The sequence below is a fragment of the Vipera ursinii genome (genome assembly GCF_947247035.1).
Source record: "Vipera ursinii genome assembly, chromosome: 1".
NCBI lineage: Eukaryota > Metazoa > Chordata > Lepidosauria > Squamata > Viperidae > Vipera > Vipera ursinii.
In genome coordinates this window covers 357,893,264-357,911,149 of record NC_139512.1, presented here as the reverse complement: position 1 = coordinate 357,911,149, position 17,886 = coordinate 357,893,264, and the positions used below count along the sequence as shown (strand labels likewise).

Genomic DNA, 17,886 nt, shown 5'->3' with positions numbered 1-17,886 from the left:
TTCTTGCCCTGTTCACCGCCCTGAGTCCTTCGGGAGAAGGGCGGTATAGAAATATTATTAAATTAAATTAAATTAAATCTATCTTTACCTATCATCTGTCTGTCTGTCTGTCTGTCTGTCTGTCTATCTATCTATCTATCTATCTATCTATCTATCTATCTATCTATCTATCTATCTATCTGATCTAATCTATCAAATCCAGTGGTGGGATTCAGCCAATTGGCACCACTTTGACAGAACCGGTAGCTAATTTTTTCCGGCCCAGGCCCAGAACGGACTTCCGGAAGCGGCAGATCCAGACAGAGAACCGGCTGGTCACCTATTTGAATCCCACCAGCACTGGTGAAACCTCCGGCCAGCCTGAGCGCAACTCTCAGCCTGCGAGGGCAAGGCGCACAAAACAGCCGCAAAAGTCTTTCTATACGCTGCATTTCGCACCCACAACACACCTGCTTAGGCACCTCTCCAGCGGCCGGGGAAGGTGGCGGCTCGTCTTCGGGCTGGGCGGATGGGGACGTCTCCTTGGAAGGAGCCATGGACAGAAAGAAGCAAATTCGAGTCAAATTACGCCTCGAGAGGCCCGGGGGTGGGCGGGATGCAGCCTACATGCAGCTGTGCTCACACACACACACACGTGCACACCCATTGTGAACACTTGCACGGAAAAGCTCAGTGCACACTCCCTTCACGTGCTGTGTGGAAGGAGGGGAGCAGATGTTGCGGTGCGGACATTTAGCAAGCCCTCGGCAAGCCCTGCGCAAAGAGTCCCGTATCCCCACTACAGGCTGACTTACAGCTATTCGTTTAGCGACCGTTCAAAGTTACAACAGCAGTGGGAAAAAGGACCGTTGCAGCATCCCCGTGGACGCACCATCAAAATTCAGCAACTCACTTAACGACTGCGGGAGGAAAGGTCGTACAAGGGGGCAAAACGCCCTTAGCAAGCGTCTTGCTTCGCAGCGAAGACTTTTGGGCTCAGGTGTGGCCGTAAGCCGAGGACTGCCGGGACTTTAACTAAAAGGGCCACCCACTGGAGCTGGCACGGGGGGCAAATGCCGAGGGAGAGAAGTGGGCACGCTCGACAGGGCTTTGGCACAGCAAAAGAGCAGCATGCATGGGGAACCTACCTGTCAATCACACCCGTCACCTGTCTCCCTAAAGCAGGAGTGGGGAACCAGGGGCCTTGGAGGACTTGTGGACTTCAACTCCCAGAATTCCTGAGCCAGCATGGCTGAGCATGGCCGAATCAGGAATTCTGGGAGCTGAAGTCCGTGGCTGGCTCGGGAATTCTGGGAGCTGAAGTCCATGGCCAGCTCGGGAATTCTGGGAGCCAAAGCCCATGCCTGGCTCAGAAATTCTGGTAGACGAAGTCCATGCCTAGCCCGGAAATTCTGGGAGTTGACGTCCATGCCTAGCTCGGGAATTCTGGGAGCTGAAGTCCGTGGCTGGCTCGGGAATTCTGGGAGCTGAAGTCCGTGGCTGGCTCGGGAATTCTGGGAGACGAAGTCCATGCCTAGCCCGGAAATTCTGGGAGTTGACGTCCATGCCTAGCTCGGGAATTCTGGGAGCTGAAGTCCGTGGCTGGCTCGGGAATTCTGGAAGCCAAAGCTCATGCCTGGCTCAGAAATTCTGGGAGATGAAGTCCATGCCTAGCCCGGAAATTCTGGGAGATGAAGTCCATGCCTAGCTCGGGAATTCTGGAAGCCGAAGTCCATGGCTGGCTCGGTACTTCTGGGAGCCAAAGCCCATGGCCAGCTCGGGAATTCTGGGAGCCGAAGTCCATGGCCGGCTCGGGAATTTTGGGAGCCGAAGTCCAGGATTCTGGGAGCCGATTCCACTAGTCCTCCAAGGCCCATGGTTCCCCACCCGCGCCCTAAAGGAAGGACAAATCACATGCCAAGGGGGCTAGGGGGGGTTCGTTGCCCCGCTCCCCAAGCCCACCCGAAAGCCCGTGCCGTGCACCCTGGTACCTGGCTGGCAGGACCGGCTTCCTGGGCGGGTGGCTTTGCCAGGCCTTCGGACGGTGGCTGAGCCTCCGGGGGGCTCTGGGCTTCGGAGGGCTTCCCTTCCGGAAGGGGTGGGGGCTGCGTCTTCTCAGGGGGGGGCGCCTCCTCTTTCTTCCCCCGCTGCTGCTGCCGGGAGTGGGGCCGGTGCTCCCGGCTCTTGGCCCTGGACATCAGGCTTTTCAGCCCCACGGAGAGGTCATCCTTCAGGGCCGCCTCCTTGGGCTGGGTCTTCGGGGCCGCCGAGGGCCGAGGAGGGGGAGACAGCAGGTGGGGGGGTGGGGAGAGGAGCCTGCGGGGGGCCTTCTCCTGCTTTTTGCCCGGCTGGGGTCCCCGGGGAGGCTTGGGGGGCTCCTTGGCGCCTTTAGCATCGTCCCCAGGAAGCGCTTTGTGCACCAGGCTGCGCACAGCCTGGGCCGCTTTCGTTCGGGAGAGGCCGTGGGCGTCCTCGCCGGGGTTGCCGGGCGGAGGCTCCGAGACGGCTGCGGGGGGCCCCTCCAGGCCGTTCACAGCGTGGCTGGATGGCTGGGCCTCCCCGTTGATCTGGGGGTCCGGACTCTTCGCCTGCAACGAGCGTTTGGGGGGCTCGGGGCTCTGGAGATGGCGGGACGCTTCCGTTTCTGCGACCGGGGAGTCTGACTAGAGTCACAAAGACACAGAAGGGGAGATCCGTAGGTCAGGGTTCAAGTGTAGGGTGCTGGGGGCTCTCTTGAGCTACGGGGGGAGTTACTGTTTACAACTCTAACTCTATTCTTTAATTTATTTTAATTTACTTCAAATTTTTATTTTTAATTTACTGTACAGTGACCTTTAAGTTCTGTTGTTGTTAGCCGCCCTGAGTCCCTCGGGAGATAGGGCGGGATATAAATCCCATAAATAAATAAATAAATAAATAAATAAATAAATAAATAAATAAATAAATAAATAAATAAACAAATAAATAAATACTGGCAGCCGTTTTGTGACCCAACTAGGGAACGTCATCAGTGCTATAAGGGCTATTAAATCTCAAGGGTTATGATTTGTTATTTGGTTGGCATGCATATTTATTTCGAGCAATCTGACCTGGTTTGATGGGTTAGGGTTGGGGTTTTAATATGTTTTAATTCTGTTTTAAATTTGGGCATAATTATTTAATTGTTTTTTAACTTTTGTATTCCGTTTTTTATATTTATTGCCCTGTACACCGCCCTGAGTCCTTCGGGAGAAGGGCGGTATAAAAATGTAATAAATAAATAAATAAATAAATAAATAAATAAATAAATAAATAAATAAATAAATAAATAAATGTTGTATGATAAGAAGGTGGATAATGTGTTTAAGATACATACATTAAGGTATGCTCTGTTGCGAGTATGGAAAAAAATATAGACATAAGTTAAATTACAAAATACCAATTTGGGCAATACCTAAGCATGCAATAGAAAATATAAATGTTGGATTTAAACATGATGTGATTACATACAAAGAAATTTTAAGGATGGAAAGGAATGTATGGCAATTAAAGCCATATAATATTTTAAAAGAAGAAAAGATTGTACAAACTTGGTTTCAGTATGGGCAGTTACAAGCAAGGTGGAAAGAAGATCAGAAAGTTGTTTTTTCGATAACTGATGGGAATTTGGTAAAGCAAATTAGAGATCAAGGTCAAGCACATATAAAAAGGATATATAATGCACTGATAGAAATTGACTCAGAAACGAAATTTGTCAAAGATTGTATGATAAAGTGGGCCCAGAATTTTCAGGAAGTTATAACAATGGATACTTGGGAAAAGATTTGGGTCAGAAACGTAAAATTTACACAGGCTCAAAACTTAAAGAGAGAATTTTTATAAAATGTTTTATAGGTGGCACTTAGACCCCAAAAAATTAGCAAGTACGTATCCGAACTGCCAGCCTAAATGTTGGAGGTGTGGCTGTGAGGATGCAACGTATTTAATTATGTTTTTAATTTTTAACTCTAATTTTTTATTTATTTTAATATTAATTTTAATTTATTGTACAGAGGCCTTTAATTTTAATTTTATCTTAACTTCTGTATTTATTATATGTTATTGTTCTTAGCCGCCCTGAGTCCTTCGGGAGATAGGGCGGCATATAAGTCCCAATAACAAATAAATAAATAAATAAATAAATAAATAAATAAATAAATAAATAAATAAATAAATAAATAAATAAATGATGTTGAATTTAATTACAGCAGCAAGACTTTTAGTAGCACAATATTGGAAGGAGGAGGAACTGCCTACTATAGAAGAATGGACTTTGAAAGTTTCCAACTTGGCGGGAAATGGCAAAGATTTCAGCGTATTTGAAAGATCAATCGCAACAGAGATATATTGTGGAATGGAGAAGATGGATCGAATATATTCAGAACAAATATGGGACTAAAAAGTTTCATTTAGCATTTGAATAAGTAGTGGTTTTATACGATTTATTATTAGTTATTTGTTATGTTTACGGAGAGTTAAAGTGCGATAGAATTTAATGTTTTATTTTTGTATGTTAGCATATTTTAGTTTAAGTTTGTAAAGTTCATACCCTGTATTCAGCTCTGGGAAGTCGGAGGGGGGGGGAGAGGGGAGGGGAGGGGGAGGGAGCTTTTCTTTTTTTAAAAAAAAGTATAATACTTTTCAATAAAAAAGGGGGGGAGGAGGAGGAGGAGGACTGTGGGAATCTTTTGTGCTCTCTGAGCTGGGCGGTTTTCTTGCAGACGTTTCATGACCCATTATCAGTGAGAGAAGAGAAGAGAAGAGAAGAGAAGAGAAGAGAAGAGAAGAGAAGAGAAGAGAAGAGAAGAGAAGAAGGGAGGGAGGGAGGGAGGGAGGGAGGGAGGGAGGGAGGAAGGAAGGAAGGAAGGAAGGAAGGAAGGAAGGAAGGAAGGAAGGAAGGAAGGAAGGAAGGAAGGAAGACTGGGGTCCTTGGTGCTCTCTCCGCTGGGTTGCTTCCTTGCAGATGTTTCATGACCCAGCTAGGGAACATCATCAGTGCTAGAAGGGAGGAGGAGGAGGAGGAGGAGGAGGAGGAGGAGGAGGAGGAGGAGGAGGAGGACTGTGGGGTCCTTGGTGCTCTCTGAGCTGGGCGGTTTTCTTGCAGATGTTTCAGGACCCAACTAGGGAACATCTTCAGTGCTAGAAGGGAGGAGGAGGAGGAGGAGGAGGAAGAGGAGGAGGACTGTGGGGTCCATGGTGCTCCCTGAGCTGGGTGGTTTTCTTGCGGACGTTTCATGACCCAACTAGGGAACGTCATCAGTCCTGGAAAGGAGTGGGGTTTCCTCCCTGTTGATATACAGCAAACAACAGCCTAATCAAGGAACGACCCAGAAGTAAACGAGACTCAGAGCAACACTGAGAGGGCAAGACACATGCCTATAAACAGAGAACAACATCCCCGCCCTTCCAGCCCTGAGGAGGTTCCCTAGCTGGGTCATGAAACGTCTACAAGCCAATTACCAAGCTCAGAGGGCACCCAGGACCCCACAGTCCTCCTCCTCCTCCTCCTCCCTTCCAGCCCTGATGATGTTCCCTAGTTGGGTCATGAAACGTCTGCAAGAAAACCACCCAGCTCAGAGGGCACCAAGGATCCCACAGTCCTCCCCCTCCTCTTCCTCCTCCTCCTCCTCCTCCTCTCCACAAAGCCCCCTCCCTTCTAGCCCTGCTGATGTTCCCTAGTTGGGGCATGAAACGTCTGCAAGGAAATCACCCAGCTCAGAGAGCACCAAGGTCCCCACATTCCTCCCCCTCCTGGCCTTCTTCCCCTCCTCCTCCTCTTCTCCACTCCACAACCCCCTCCCCTCTTTTAGCCCTGATGATGTTCCCTAGTTGGGTCACGGAATGTCTGGCAGGAAACCAACCAAGCTCAGAGACCACCCAGGACCCCACAGTCCTCCTCTTCCTCCTCTCCCCCCACTTCTAGCCCTGATGATGCTACCTAGCTGGGTCACGAAACATCTGCAAGAAAACAACCAAGGTCAGAGGGCACCCAGGACCCCACAGTTCTCCTCCTCGTCCTTCCCCTCCTCCACAGCTCCAAGAAAACCACCCACCTCGGAGAGCCCCAAGGACCCCTCCCCTAAATGTGTTACAAGTAGTTGAAACCACAAAGCACCCCTCCCCCCACCCCGCAAGGACCTTCCAAGGCTTAGACCCCAGATCGGCATGGCCTAAGAACCCCCCCCAGGTGGCTCCCCCAGACTCTACCCTAGCTAAAAAAAACTATCAAACCGCAGCCAGGAAGCCCCTTACATGTAGTCCTCAACTTATGACCCATCCCTTAGTGACCGTTCAAAGTTCTGACTAGCCTCGCTGGAGCTTCTCCGGAGCCAGTTTCAAAATTCCGGCCATTATCCTCACGTCACTTCTTGGGCACCGGGTAAACCAGCCTGCATTTACAGCCAATTACAGCGTCCCGCAGCCGTGGGACTGGGTTTTAGGACATTTTTTTTGCCGCAAACTGGTATTTATTATTGATTTTCGGGAAAAACACCGCCAAAAAACAGCGCCCCTCAAGTTTTCGGGCACTGGAGACCGGTTCCATGGAAAGTGTATTTTCCGTGGTTCGTGTGACGCCTGCATCCCGCGGAGGGGACTTTGCTTGTTTGTGTGGACCAGTTTTTGGCGTGTCGGGGCCCGGTGCCACAGAATTGGGGTCCCCTGCCACAGAAAGCCATTGTTTCACTTAATAACTGAACAGTGGTCGCTTAAGAATGCGGTCAAGGACCGGAGGGGTCCTTGACATTACTATTACTGTAACTGTTGTTATTATTGGTAATTATCTTTATTGTCATTATTATTGCTGTTGTTATCCTTATCCTTGTCATTATTATTGTTGTTTATTATCATCCTTGTCATTATGGAGTCCCTCAGGGGTCGGTCCTCTCGCCCCTTCTGTTCAACATCTACATGAAACCGCTGGGTGAGATCATTCGTGGTTTTGGAGTTGGGTATCATCAGTATGCTTTTCATTTCGACCCCAAACCACCCCAGTGATGCCCTCGACGTGATGCCCTCGACGTGATGTCCCGGTGCCTGGAGGCGGTCCGGGTCTGGATGGGGAGGAACAGGCTTCGTCTCAACCCCGACAAGACGGAGTGGCTGTGCGTACCGGCATCCCGGGATATTCAGGATATTCCACCCCTCATTATGGGGGGTGAGTCATTACCTCCTGTAGATAGGGCTCGCAACTTGGGAGTCCTCCTAGATTCACAGCTCTCTTTAGAAGATCATATTGTAGCTGTAACTAGGGGGGCGTTCGCCCAGGTTCGCCTGGTGCGCCAGTTGCGGCCCTATCTAGACCGGGATGCCTTGTGCACGGTCACTCATGCGCTCGTGACCTCTCGTCTTGATTACTGCAACGCTCTCTACATGGGGCTACCCTTGAAGACCACTCGGAGGCTCCAGCTGGCACAGAATGCAGCCGCGAGAGTTGTGTCGGGGGTCTCCCGATACTCCCGTGTTACACCTTTGCTCCGCGAGCTGCATTGGTTGCCAGTTGTCTTCCGGGTGAGGTTCAAGGTGTTGGTAATGACCTACAAAGCCCTCCATGGCATGGGTCCAGAATACCTTGGGGAGCACCTGCAGCCGGCGTCAACTTCCCTCCGCCCAGTACGATCCCACAGAGAGGGCCTCCTCAGGGTGCCGCCGGTCAAAGAATGCCGACTGGTGGCCCCCAGGGGGAGGGCGTTCTCTGTGGGTGCACCGGACTTATGGAACCATCTTCCGGTAGAGCTCCGGATGGCGCCCGACCTCCGCTCCTTCCGGCGCGACCTTAAAACCCATCTCTTTAAGGAAGCGGGCCTGGCCTGATGGGATGGGGCGGGTTTGTTATTATGACTTTAATTTTAAATTTGTACTATGGGCATTGTTTAATCATGTTTTAATAATTTTAACTTTTGTATCTGTCTTTTACGTATTGCCCTGTTAACCGCCCTGAGTCTCTTGAGAGAAGGGCGGTATATAAATTAAATAAATAAAAATAAATTATTATTGGTTATTATCCTTATTGTCATTATTAGTTGTTATTGTTTATTATCATCCTTATCATTATCCTTGTCATTATTATCCTTATCATTCTTATCATCCTTATCATTATCCTTGTCATTATCATCCTATTATTGTTATTGCTGTTATTATCATCCTTATCATTATCCTTATTGACATTATCATTCTTATCCTTATTATTCGTCATTATCATCCTTATGATTATCCTTATTGTCATTATTATTATCCTTATTCTTATCATTATCATCCTTATTGTCATTATCATCCTCTTATTATTGTTATTGCTGTTATTATCATCATCTTTAGTCATTATCATCCTTATTATTGTTATTGTTGTTATCATCCTTATCATTATCCTTGTCATTATTGTTATCATTATCATTATTCTTATTTGTCATTATTCTTATTATCCTTATTCTTATCATTATCATCCTTATCATTATCCTTACTGTCATTATTATCATCCTTATTGTTATTGTTGTTATTGTTAGCATCATCTTTATTGTCATTATCATCCTTATTATTTTTATTGTTGTTATCATCCTTATCATTATCCTTGTCATTATTGTTATCATTCTTATCATTATTCTTATTGTCATTATTATTATCATCCTTATTATTATCCTTATTGTCATTATTATTATTATTATCATCCTTATCCATATTCTTATTGTTACTGTTGTGGTTATTGTTGTTGCTGTTATTATCATCCTTATCCTTATTCTCCTTATTGTTGTTGTTGTCGCTGTTGTTATGATGATGATGATGTTGTTCTGCATATATGCTGACAGCTTCTGCACCGGAGACCAACTCCTTGTGTGTCTAAAATCACACCTGGCCAGGGCCCGCCTGACCCCCGACTTATTGTGACCTACAGGCTGGCCTAAATTGGGCTAAAGTCACACTTAGACACAAATTCACTTACGGGACCCTCTTCTTTCCCAGTTTTTTTCACGGCTAAAACTTTGTCTTCGTCCTTCACCTGGGGGGGAGGGGGAGGAGAGAAGAGGCAAGGTTTCGCTTGAGCACGTCAGGAGTGTGTTAAGAGCTGCACGCATGCACACACGTGCACAAAGACACACACACACACACAAACACCAGGCTTTCCCGCTTCTACATCCCAAGCGTGTTTGTGTTCCCTGCTTAGCATGCAGCATATTGAGGGTTTAACTGGCAGCTGGGGGGGGGGGAGAATACGTTTGCCACCTGGGGGTCCCCCACTTTAACAACCGCTGCTAGATCCAATTTGCAGCCATTTGAGCTAAAGCCCACCTACCCGGGGGTCTCCACGAAAGAAAAGCGGGCCAGGGGATTTGAGCAGGAAGAAAAACTTAAGCCGGCCACAGCTGGATTCACAGCTGGATTTGAAGGAAAAAATCTGGCTTTGCAATCCTGGTTTGTTCGGCTGTTTGGCCAATAATGGCTCCACACCCCCGCCCCGCGGTACAGGAAGTTCTCGACTTACATCCGTTCATCTAGTGCAGGGGTCGGCAACCTCGGCTCTTTTATGACTCGTGGACTTCAACTCCCAGAATTCCTGAGCCAGCATAGCTGGCTCAGGAATTCTGGGAGTTGAAGTCCACGAGTCATAAAAGAGCCGAGGTTGCCGACCCCTGATCTAGTGGCTGTTCAGAGTTGCAACAGCACTGGGGGGAAAAAGGGACTTAGGACCGATTTTTCACACTTATGACCGTTGCGGCATCTCCACGTTCACGTGATCCAACGTTGGGTGCTTGGCAACTGGGTCGTCTTTAGGTGATCACATGACTTTGGGGTGGGGTGGGGATCGGGATGGGGGCACAGCCATCAGAGCCTCAAATAAGTAGCCCGGGAGAGGTCTGTCGAAACTCTGAATGGCCGCTAACTGACCGCTCGTAAGTCGAGAACTACCCCTGTATAGGTATTTGAGTAGAGGGGTCTTCAAACGTGGCTCTTTGATGACTTGGGGACTTCAACTCCCAGAATTCCTCAGCAACGTTGCGGTATCCCGGTGGTCTCGTTATCAAAATTCAGACACTTGGCCACTGATTCACACTTATGACGGTCGCAGTGTCCCGGGTGGGGGTGAGGGGGTGTCACGTGATCCCCTTCTGCGACCGTCTGACCAGCAAAGTCAATGGGGGAAGCCGGATTCACTTAACGACCAGGTGACCAACTTAACAACTGCAGGGATTCCCTAAACAACGGTGGCAAGAGAGGTGGTAAAATGGGCAAATTTCACTTAACAAATGTTTCGCTTAGCAACAGGAATATCCCACTCAATTAAGGTCATAAATCGAGCATTAACTGAGTGCACAGCAGCTTATTACAGGAGACTGATAGACTTCCTGACTACCGAAAAATATTTTATTTAAAGCTTTTAGGACATTGTTTCTCAACCTTGGCCACTTTAAGAGGGGTGGACGTCCACTCCCAGAATCCCCCAGCCAGCCTGCTTTAAGAGGGGTGGGCTTCCACTCCCAGAATCCCCCAGCCAGCCTGCTTTAAGATGGGAAGACTTCCACTCCCAGAATCCCCCAGCCAGCCTGCTTTAAGATGGGAGGACGTCCACTCCCAGAATCCCCCAGCCAGCCTGCTTTAAGAGGGGAGGACGTCATCTCCCAGAATTCCCCAGCCTGCATGCTTTAAGAGGAGCAGACTTCCAGAATCCCCCAGCCAGCTTGCTTTAAGATGGCTGGACTTCCACTCCCAGAATCCCCCAGCCAGCCTGCTTTAAGAGGGGTGGACGTCCACTCCCAGAATCCCCCAGCCAGCCTGCTTTAAGAGGGGTGGGCTTCCACTCCAAGAATCCCCCAGCCAGCCTGCTTTAAGATGGGAAGACTTCCACTCCCAGAATCCCCCAGCCAGCCTGCTTTAAGATGGGAGGACGTCCACTCCCAGAATCCCCCAGCCAGCCTGCTTTAAGATGGGAAGACTTCCACTCCCAGAATCCCCCAGCCAGCCTGCTTTAAGATGGGAGGACGTCCACTCCCAGAATCCCCCAGCCAGCCTGCTTTAAGAGGGGAGGACGTCATCTCCCAGAATTCCCCAGCCTGCATGCTTTAAGAGGAGCGGACTTCCAGAATCCCCCAGCCAGCTTGCTTTAAGATGGCTGGACTTCCACTCCCAGAATCCCCCAGCCAGCCTGCTTTAAGATGGGAGGACGTCCACTCCCAGAATTCCCCAGCCAACATTCTTTAAGAGGGGAGGACTTCCACTCCCAGAATCCCCCAGCCAGCCTGCTTTAAGAGGGAAGGACGTCATCTCCCCAGAATCCCCCAGCGTGCCTGCTTTAAGATGGCTGGGCTTCCACTCCCAGAATCCCCCAGCCAACCTGCTTTAAGAGGGGTGGGCTTCCACTCCCAGAATCCCCCAGCCAGCCATGCTTTAAAAGGGGTGGACTGTGGTGGCTGGGGAATTCTGGGAATTGAAGTCCACCCATCTTAAAGTGGCCACGGTTGGAAAACAATGTTTTATGAATACAGACCAACGTGGGTTTTGAGTTTTTATTTTGCTGTTCTGTTTTCTTCACCTCAATTGTCCGCTTGGAACAAGGGATCTTAATGGTTTTCCAAACATCGGGAGGAACAGCTGGCAGGAGACGCTCACAAACGCTTTTCATACAACGTGTGAGCCGAAAAGCTGTTACCACACACTCTTCCGATTTTTTCTTTCTAGGCTTGTTTTTTTTGTTTTTTTTGTTGTTGTTTCTGCAGCTGTTAAAATTATCAAACCCCAGGCATTTGACATAAAATTACGCAGGGGAATGTCCAGAGGATACAGGGGAATAGAATAGAATAGAATAGAATAGAATAGAATAGAATAGAATAGAATAGAATAGAATAGAATAGAATAGAATAGAATAGAATAGAATAGAATAGAATAGAAAACATGGAATGGAATGGAATGGAATGGAATGGAATGGAATAGAATAGAATAGAATAGAATAGAATAGAATAGAATAGAATAGAATAGAATAGAATAGAATAGAATAGAATAGAATAGAATAGAATAGAATTATGGGATGGAATAGAATAGAATAGAATAGAATAGAATAGAATAGAATAGAATAGAATAGAATAGAATAGAATAGAATAGAATAGAAAACATGAAATGGAATGGAATGGAATGGAATGGAATGGAATGGAATAGAATAGAATAGAATAGAATAGAATAGAATAGAATAGAATAGAATAGAATAGAATAGAATAGAATAGAATAGAATAGAAGGAATGAAGAATAGAATAGAACAGAACAGAACAGAATAGAATAGAATTAATGATAACAGAAATAGAAGTAGAGTAATGATAATAGAATAGAAATAGAACAGAACAGAACAGAATAGAATAGAAAATATGGAATAGAATAGAATAGAATAGAATAGAATAGAATAGAATAGAATAGAATAGAATTATGGGATGGAATAGAATAGAATAGAATAGAATAGAATAGAATAGAATAGAATAGAATAGAATAGAATAGAATAGAATAGAATAGAAAACATGGAATGGAATGGAATGGAATGGAATAGAATAGAATAGAATAGAATAGAATAGAATAGAATAGAATAGAATAGAATAGAATAGAATAGAATAGAATAGAATAGAATAGAATAGAATAGAAGGAATGAAGAATAGAATAGAACAGAACAGAACAGAATAGAATAGAATTAATGATAACAGAAATAGAAGTAGAGTAATGATAATAGAATAGAAATAGAACAGAACAGAACAGAATAGAATAGAAAATATGGAATAGAATAGAATAGAATAGAATAGAATAGAATAGAATAGAATAGAATAGAATAGAATAGAACAGAATAATAAAATACAGAATAGAATAATAAAATACAGAATAGAATAGAATAATATTAGAATAAAATAGAATAGAAGTAGAGTAATTTTAATTTAATTTAATTTAATTTAATAACATTTATATACCGCCCTTCTCCCTGAGGACTCAGGGCGGTTCACAGGGCAGAATAAAATAGCAAATACAAACATTAAAAAAGATTAAACAATTGCCCTAGTTAAAAACAATGGAAATACAGTGCTAAAAACCCCAAGAAAAATTAAAAGACCAAAGATAAAACAACCCCAGCAATCCCCATCAGGCTAGGCCAGCTTGTACAAACAGAAATGTCTTAAGATCGCGACGAAAGGAGCGAAGATCGGGCGCCATCCGGAGCTCTACCGGTAGCTGATTCCACAGCTCCGGAGCGCCCACAGAGAAGGCTCTCCCCCTGGGGGCCACCAATCGACATTCTCTGATCGGTGGCACCCTGAGGAGGCCCTCTCTGTGGGAACGCACAGGGCGCAGGGAGCTTGATGCCGGCAGCAGATGTTCCCTGAGGTACTCCGGCCCCATGCCATGGAGTGCTTTGAACACCGTTACCAGTACCTTGAATCTCACCCGGAAGACAACTGGCAACCAATGCAGCTCACGGAGCAGAGGTGTAACGTGGGAGTATCGGGAGACTCCCAACACCACTCTCGCGGCTGCATTCTGTACCAGTTGGAGCTTCCGGGTGGTCCTCAAGGGCAGCCCCATGTAGAGAGCGTTGCAGTAGTCCAGACGAGAGGACACGAGCGCATGAGTGACCGTGCATAGATCATCCCGGCTAAGATAGGGCCGCAACTGACGCACCAGGCGAACCTGTGCGAAGGCCCCCCTAGTCACAGCTCCTATATGGTCTTCCAAGGTGAGCCGTGAATCTAGGAGGACCCCCAAGTTGCGAGCCCTATCTACGGGGGGTAATAGTTCACCCCCCATAGCCAGAGGTGGAATGTCCGAATAAACCCGGGATGAAGGTATGCAAAGCCACTCAGTCTTGTCGGGGTTGAGTTGGAGTCTGTTCCTCCCCATCCAGACCCGAACCGCCTCCAGGCAACGGGACATCACGTTGAGGGCATCACTGGGGTGGTTTGGGGTCGAAAAGAAAAGTTGGGTATCATCAGCATACTGATGATACCCAACTCCAAAGCCACGAATGATCTCACCCAGCGGCTTCATGTAGATGTTGAACAGGAGAGGCGAGAGGACCGACCCCTGAGGAACTCCACAAATGAGAGACCTCGCGGTCGACCTCTGCCCCCCTGCCAACACCGACTGCGAACGTCCCAAGAGATAGGAGGAGAACCACTGTAAAACTGTGCCTCCCACTCCCAATCCCCTGAGACGCCGCAGCAAGATACCATGGTCGATGGTATCGAAAGCCGCCGAGAGGTCTAATAGGACTAGGACAGAGGAATGCCCCCTGTCCCGAGCCCTCCAGAGATCATTCACCAGCGCGACCAATGCCGTCTCCGTGCTGTGCCCGGGCCTGAAACCCGATTGGTACGGATCTAGATAATCCGCTTCATCCAGGACCAGAGGGAGCTGATGCGCCACCACACTCTCAACAACCTTCGCAAGAAAGCAAAGGTTGGAGACAGGACGAAAGTTGTTCAATACAGCCGGGTCCAGGGCAGGCTTCTTGAGGAGGGGCCTCACCACCGCCTCCTTCAAGACGGCGGGGAAGATACCCTCACTCAAAGAAGCCGATATAACTGCCTGGAACCAGCTGCGTGTCCTCTCCCGGGCTGCATAAACCAGCCAGGAAGGGCACGGGTCCAGTAAACATGTGGTGGTGCTCAGCCTCCCCATGATCCTGTCCACTTCCTCCGGAGTCACAGAATCAAACTCCTCCCAGGTGATATCGACAAGACCACCCGTGTCCTGATCGTCAGACTCTGCCCAGTCAGAGTCCAGACCGGTCCGAATCCGAGCGATTTTGTCCGACAGATGTTGGTTAAACTCCTCGGCACGTCCCTGCAAGGGATCCTCCCTCACCTCCTGATTAAGGACGGAGCAAGTCACCCTAAACAGGGCAGCCGGGCGATTATCTGCGGACGCAATAAGGGTGGCGAAGTGGTTGGACCTCGCCTCCCTAATTGCAGCGAGATAAGACCTAATATAGGCTCTTAGTCGCAATCGGTCGGGTTCGGATCGGCTGGACCTCCAACCGCTCTCTAGGCCCCGTCTCCGACGCTTCATCTCCCGGAGCTCCGCAGAGAACCATGGAGCTCGACGGGATCTGCACCGGGTCAGGGGCCGCAGGGGTACAACTCGGTCAAGGGCCTCAGTGGCCGTCCTTTCCCAGGCTTCCACTAAGGTCTCGGCCGAGCTGTGAGCAAGGGAGGCAGGTGGGGACCCCAGCGCCGCCTGGAACCTTTGGGGATCCATTAAGCGTCTGGGGCGGTACCATTTGAGTGGTTCCAAACACCCACGGCGGGGGGTGGCAAAACGGAAGACCAGCCGCAGGAGATGATGATCGGTCCATGACAGGGGCATGATAATTGGAGAGCCCCCACCAAGATCATCTAACCACCATCCAGACAAGAAAACAAGGTCAAGGGTGTGGCCTCCCTCATGAGTCGGTCCCGAAATTACTTGCGTCAGGTCCATGGCCGTCATGGAAGCCATGAACTCCCGAGCCAACTCAGATGATCCTCCCAGAGATGGTAGGTTGAAGTCCCCCAAAACTATAAGTTTCGGGAACTCAACCACCAGCCCAGAGAGGGCATCGAGCAGCTCAGGCAGGGCTGCTGCTGCGTGACTAGGCGAAAGGTACACCAGCAGCAAGCCCAACTGCGCACCAGGGCCGCATCTCAAAAAGAGAGACTCACACCCGACTATCTGCGGAACGGTGGCCTCCCGCGGACACAAGGTCTCCCTCATAACAACAGCCACACCCCCACCCCTACCCTGAGCCCGAGGCCGGTGCAGCACCCGGAAACCTGGTGGGCAAAGATCAACCAGAGGAATCCCGCCCTCTGGGCCCAACCAAGTCTCCGTGATGCAAGCCAGGTCAGCCTGCTCCCCCTCGACCAAGTCTCGGACGAGAGGGGCCTTGTTAACGACCGACCTGGCATTCAAATACACCAGCCGGAGCTCAGGAGGCTGCACATCCTCACTCCCGGGACCTCGGGGCGGAACCAGAGGGTCGGAGTGCCTCACCGCTTGTAAGCAGCGGAGAGGCCTTCCCTGAGACCGATACGGCCCTCTGTTCCTACACCTGCTGCCATTCCCTATCGTCGTGGGAATAGGTAATCCCACGACTGGCCCTGGAGCCCCAGAAGCAGCCGACCCCCGCTCCTCCCCTCCGCGATCAGCCTCAGCACTAGCCTGAACAAAGGTAATGATAATAGAATAGAAATGGAAATATAATTAAAATAAGAACAGAATAGAATAGAATAGAATTAAAGTAAGAACAGAACAGAACAGAATAGAAAATATGGAACACAACAGAACAGAATAGAATTAAAGTAAGAACAGAACAGAACAGAAGAGAATAGAAAATATGGAACACAACAGAACAGAATAGAATTAAAGTAAGAACAGAACAGAACAGAAAATATGGAACAGAACAAAACAGAATAGAAGTAGAGTAATGATAATAGAATAGAAATAGAACAGAACAGAACAGAACAGGAGTAATGATAATAGAATAGAACTAGAACTAGAAATAAAATAAGAATAGAACGGAATAGAACAGAATTAACGTAAGAACAGAATAGGGCTGGAAGGGGCCTTGGAGGTGTTCTAGTCCAGCCCCCTGCTTAAGAACCATCTCAGAGAGATGACTGTCTAGTCCAGGGGTGGGCAACCTGGGCTCTTTTATGACTGGTGGACTTCAACTCCCAGAATTCCTCAGCCAGGCACGCTGAGAGGAAAGGGAGAGTTTCCTAAGCTGAGCCATGCTGGCTAAGGAATTCTGGGAGTTGAAGTCCATGAGCCAAGGTTGCCTACCCCCTGGTCTAGCCTCTTCGTAAAAACTCCACTGATGGAGCGCCCACAGCTTCTGGAGGCAAGGAGTTCCACTGGCCAATTGTCCTCACTGTCAGGAAGCTTCTCCTTAATTCCAGGTTGCTTTTCTCTCTTTGAGTACAACTACTAAACAGAATGGAATGGAATAGAGTGGAGAGGGTAAGGTGGTGGTGGAGGAGGAGGAGGAGAACAGAAGCAGAATCCTAGCACTGGGAGGGACCTTGGAGGTCTTCCAGTCCAACCCCTTGCCCAAGGCAGGAGATCTTATGTCAACCCTGAAGATGACCTGCGCTCGGTCCATGCCCTGGAGCCAAGGAACGCTGCCCCAATGGTGCAAAGGACGAAAGATCACTCTAAGCAGAGATCCACAGGTGGACCCCCAGACACCCCTGCAACGGTGCCCAGCATCTCTTCTACAAGTGCTGAAGACCACCACCCCACGTCACCAAACCCTGGGAGTCGCCGTGGGGACCTACACGACGACTGGTGCCAAAGCCCTGGGTGAAGAAATCTCTCCACCCCATCTCGGGAAAAACAACAACAACAACACAACCCCTAATCCAGGCACAGAGTCCCCATGCTTCCGCACAACTCAAGTCATTCAAACCATTGGTGCAGTTAGTAAAGAAACTGACTTGCGTGCAAGGTGGCTAATGATTATCCCAGAGGGAGACGCTGAAAAGCATTGGAGGGAAGAAGGGCTGCCCGTTTGCCCAGCAGAGTCGGGGGGGGGGGGGGGGGGCTGCAAGAAAAAAGGGGAGGACGATCCCCCCCACCCCAGCGACCTCAGACTGGGATCCAAGGCTGATCAGAGCCCCCCCTCCCCCCCCCCCAGCTGTTGACAGACATAATCCAGAGTTGCAGTGGGTCAGGTGCCGCCTGGCGTCAATGTCGGCTGGGGCTAAAAGTGGGCAAAACCCGGCCCCTTCCCCCTTTTGCATGCTCCCCTGGGCTCACCGCAACGTGCCAAAAGTGTGCAAGGAAAAAAAAAAGGGGGGGTGTGTGTGAACACGAGCAGCCCCCACAAGCATAGCCACAGGACTTCCCTTTTGCTCCCAGAAGGCAAACCGCGATGAAAAGGCCATGGCTGCAGGC

General features: G+C 48.7%; 1 protein-coding gene across 1 annotated transcript in view; it reads right to left on the bottom strand.

The window, feature by feature from the left end:
* Positions 1-315: 315 nt before the first annotated feature.
* Positions 316-17,886, bottom strand: part of LOC310650878 (unconventional myosin-XVIIIa-like) — a gene marked incomplete at its 3' end in the record, with an annotated part of 79,132 nt that continues 61,561 nt past the window's right edge. The window contains exons 3-6 of the mRNA XM_083379687.1: positions 8,930-8,986; positions 1,971-2,642; positions 450-521; positions 316-378 (exon numbers count right to left, since the gene is read on the bottom strand). Coding sequence (XP_083235813.1) covers positions 316-378; positions 450-521; positions 1,971-2,642; positions 8,930-8,986 — 864 coding nt within the window. The remainder of the gene's footprint in view (positions 379-449; positions 522-1,970; positions 2,643-8,929; positions 8,987-17,886) is intronic.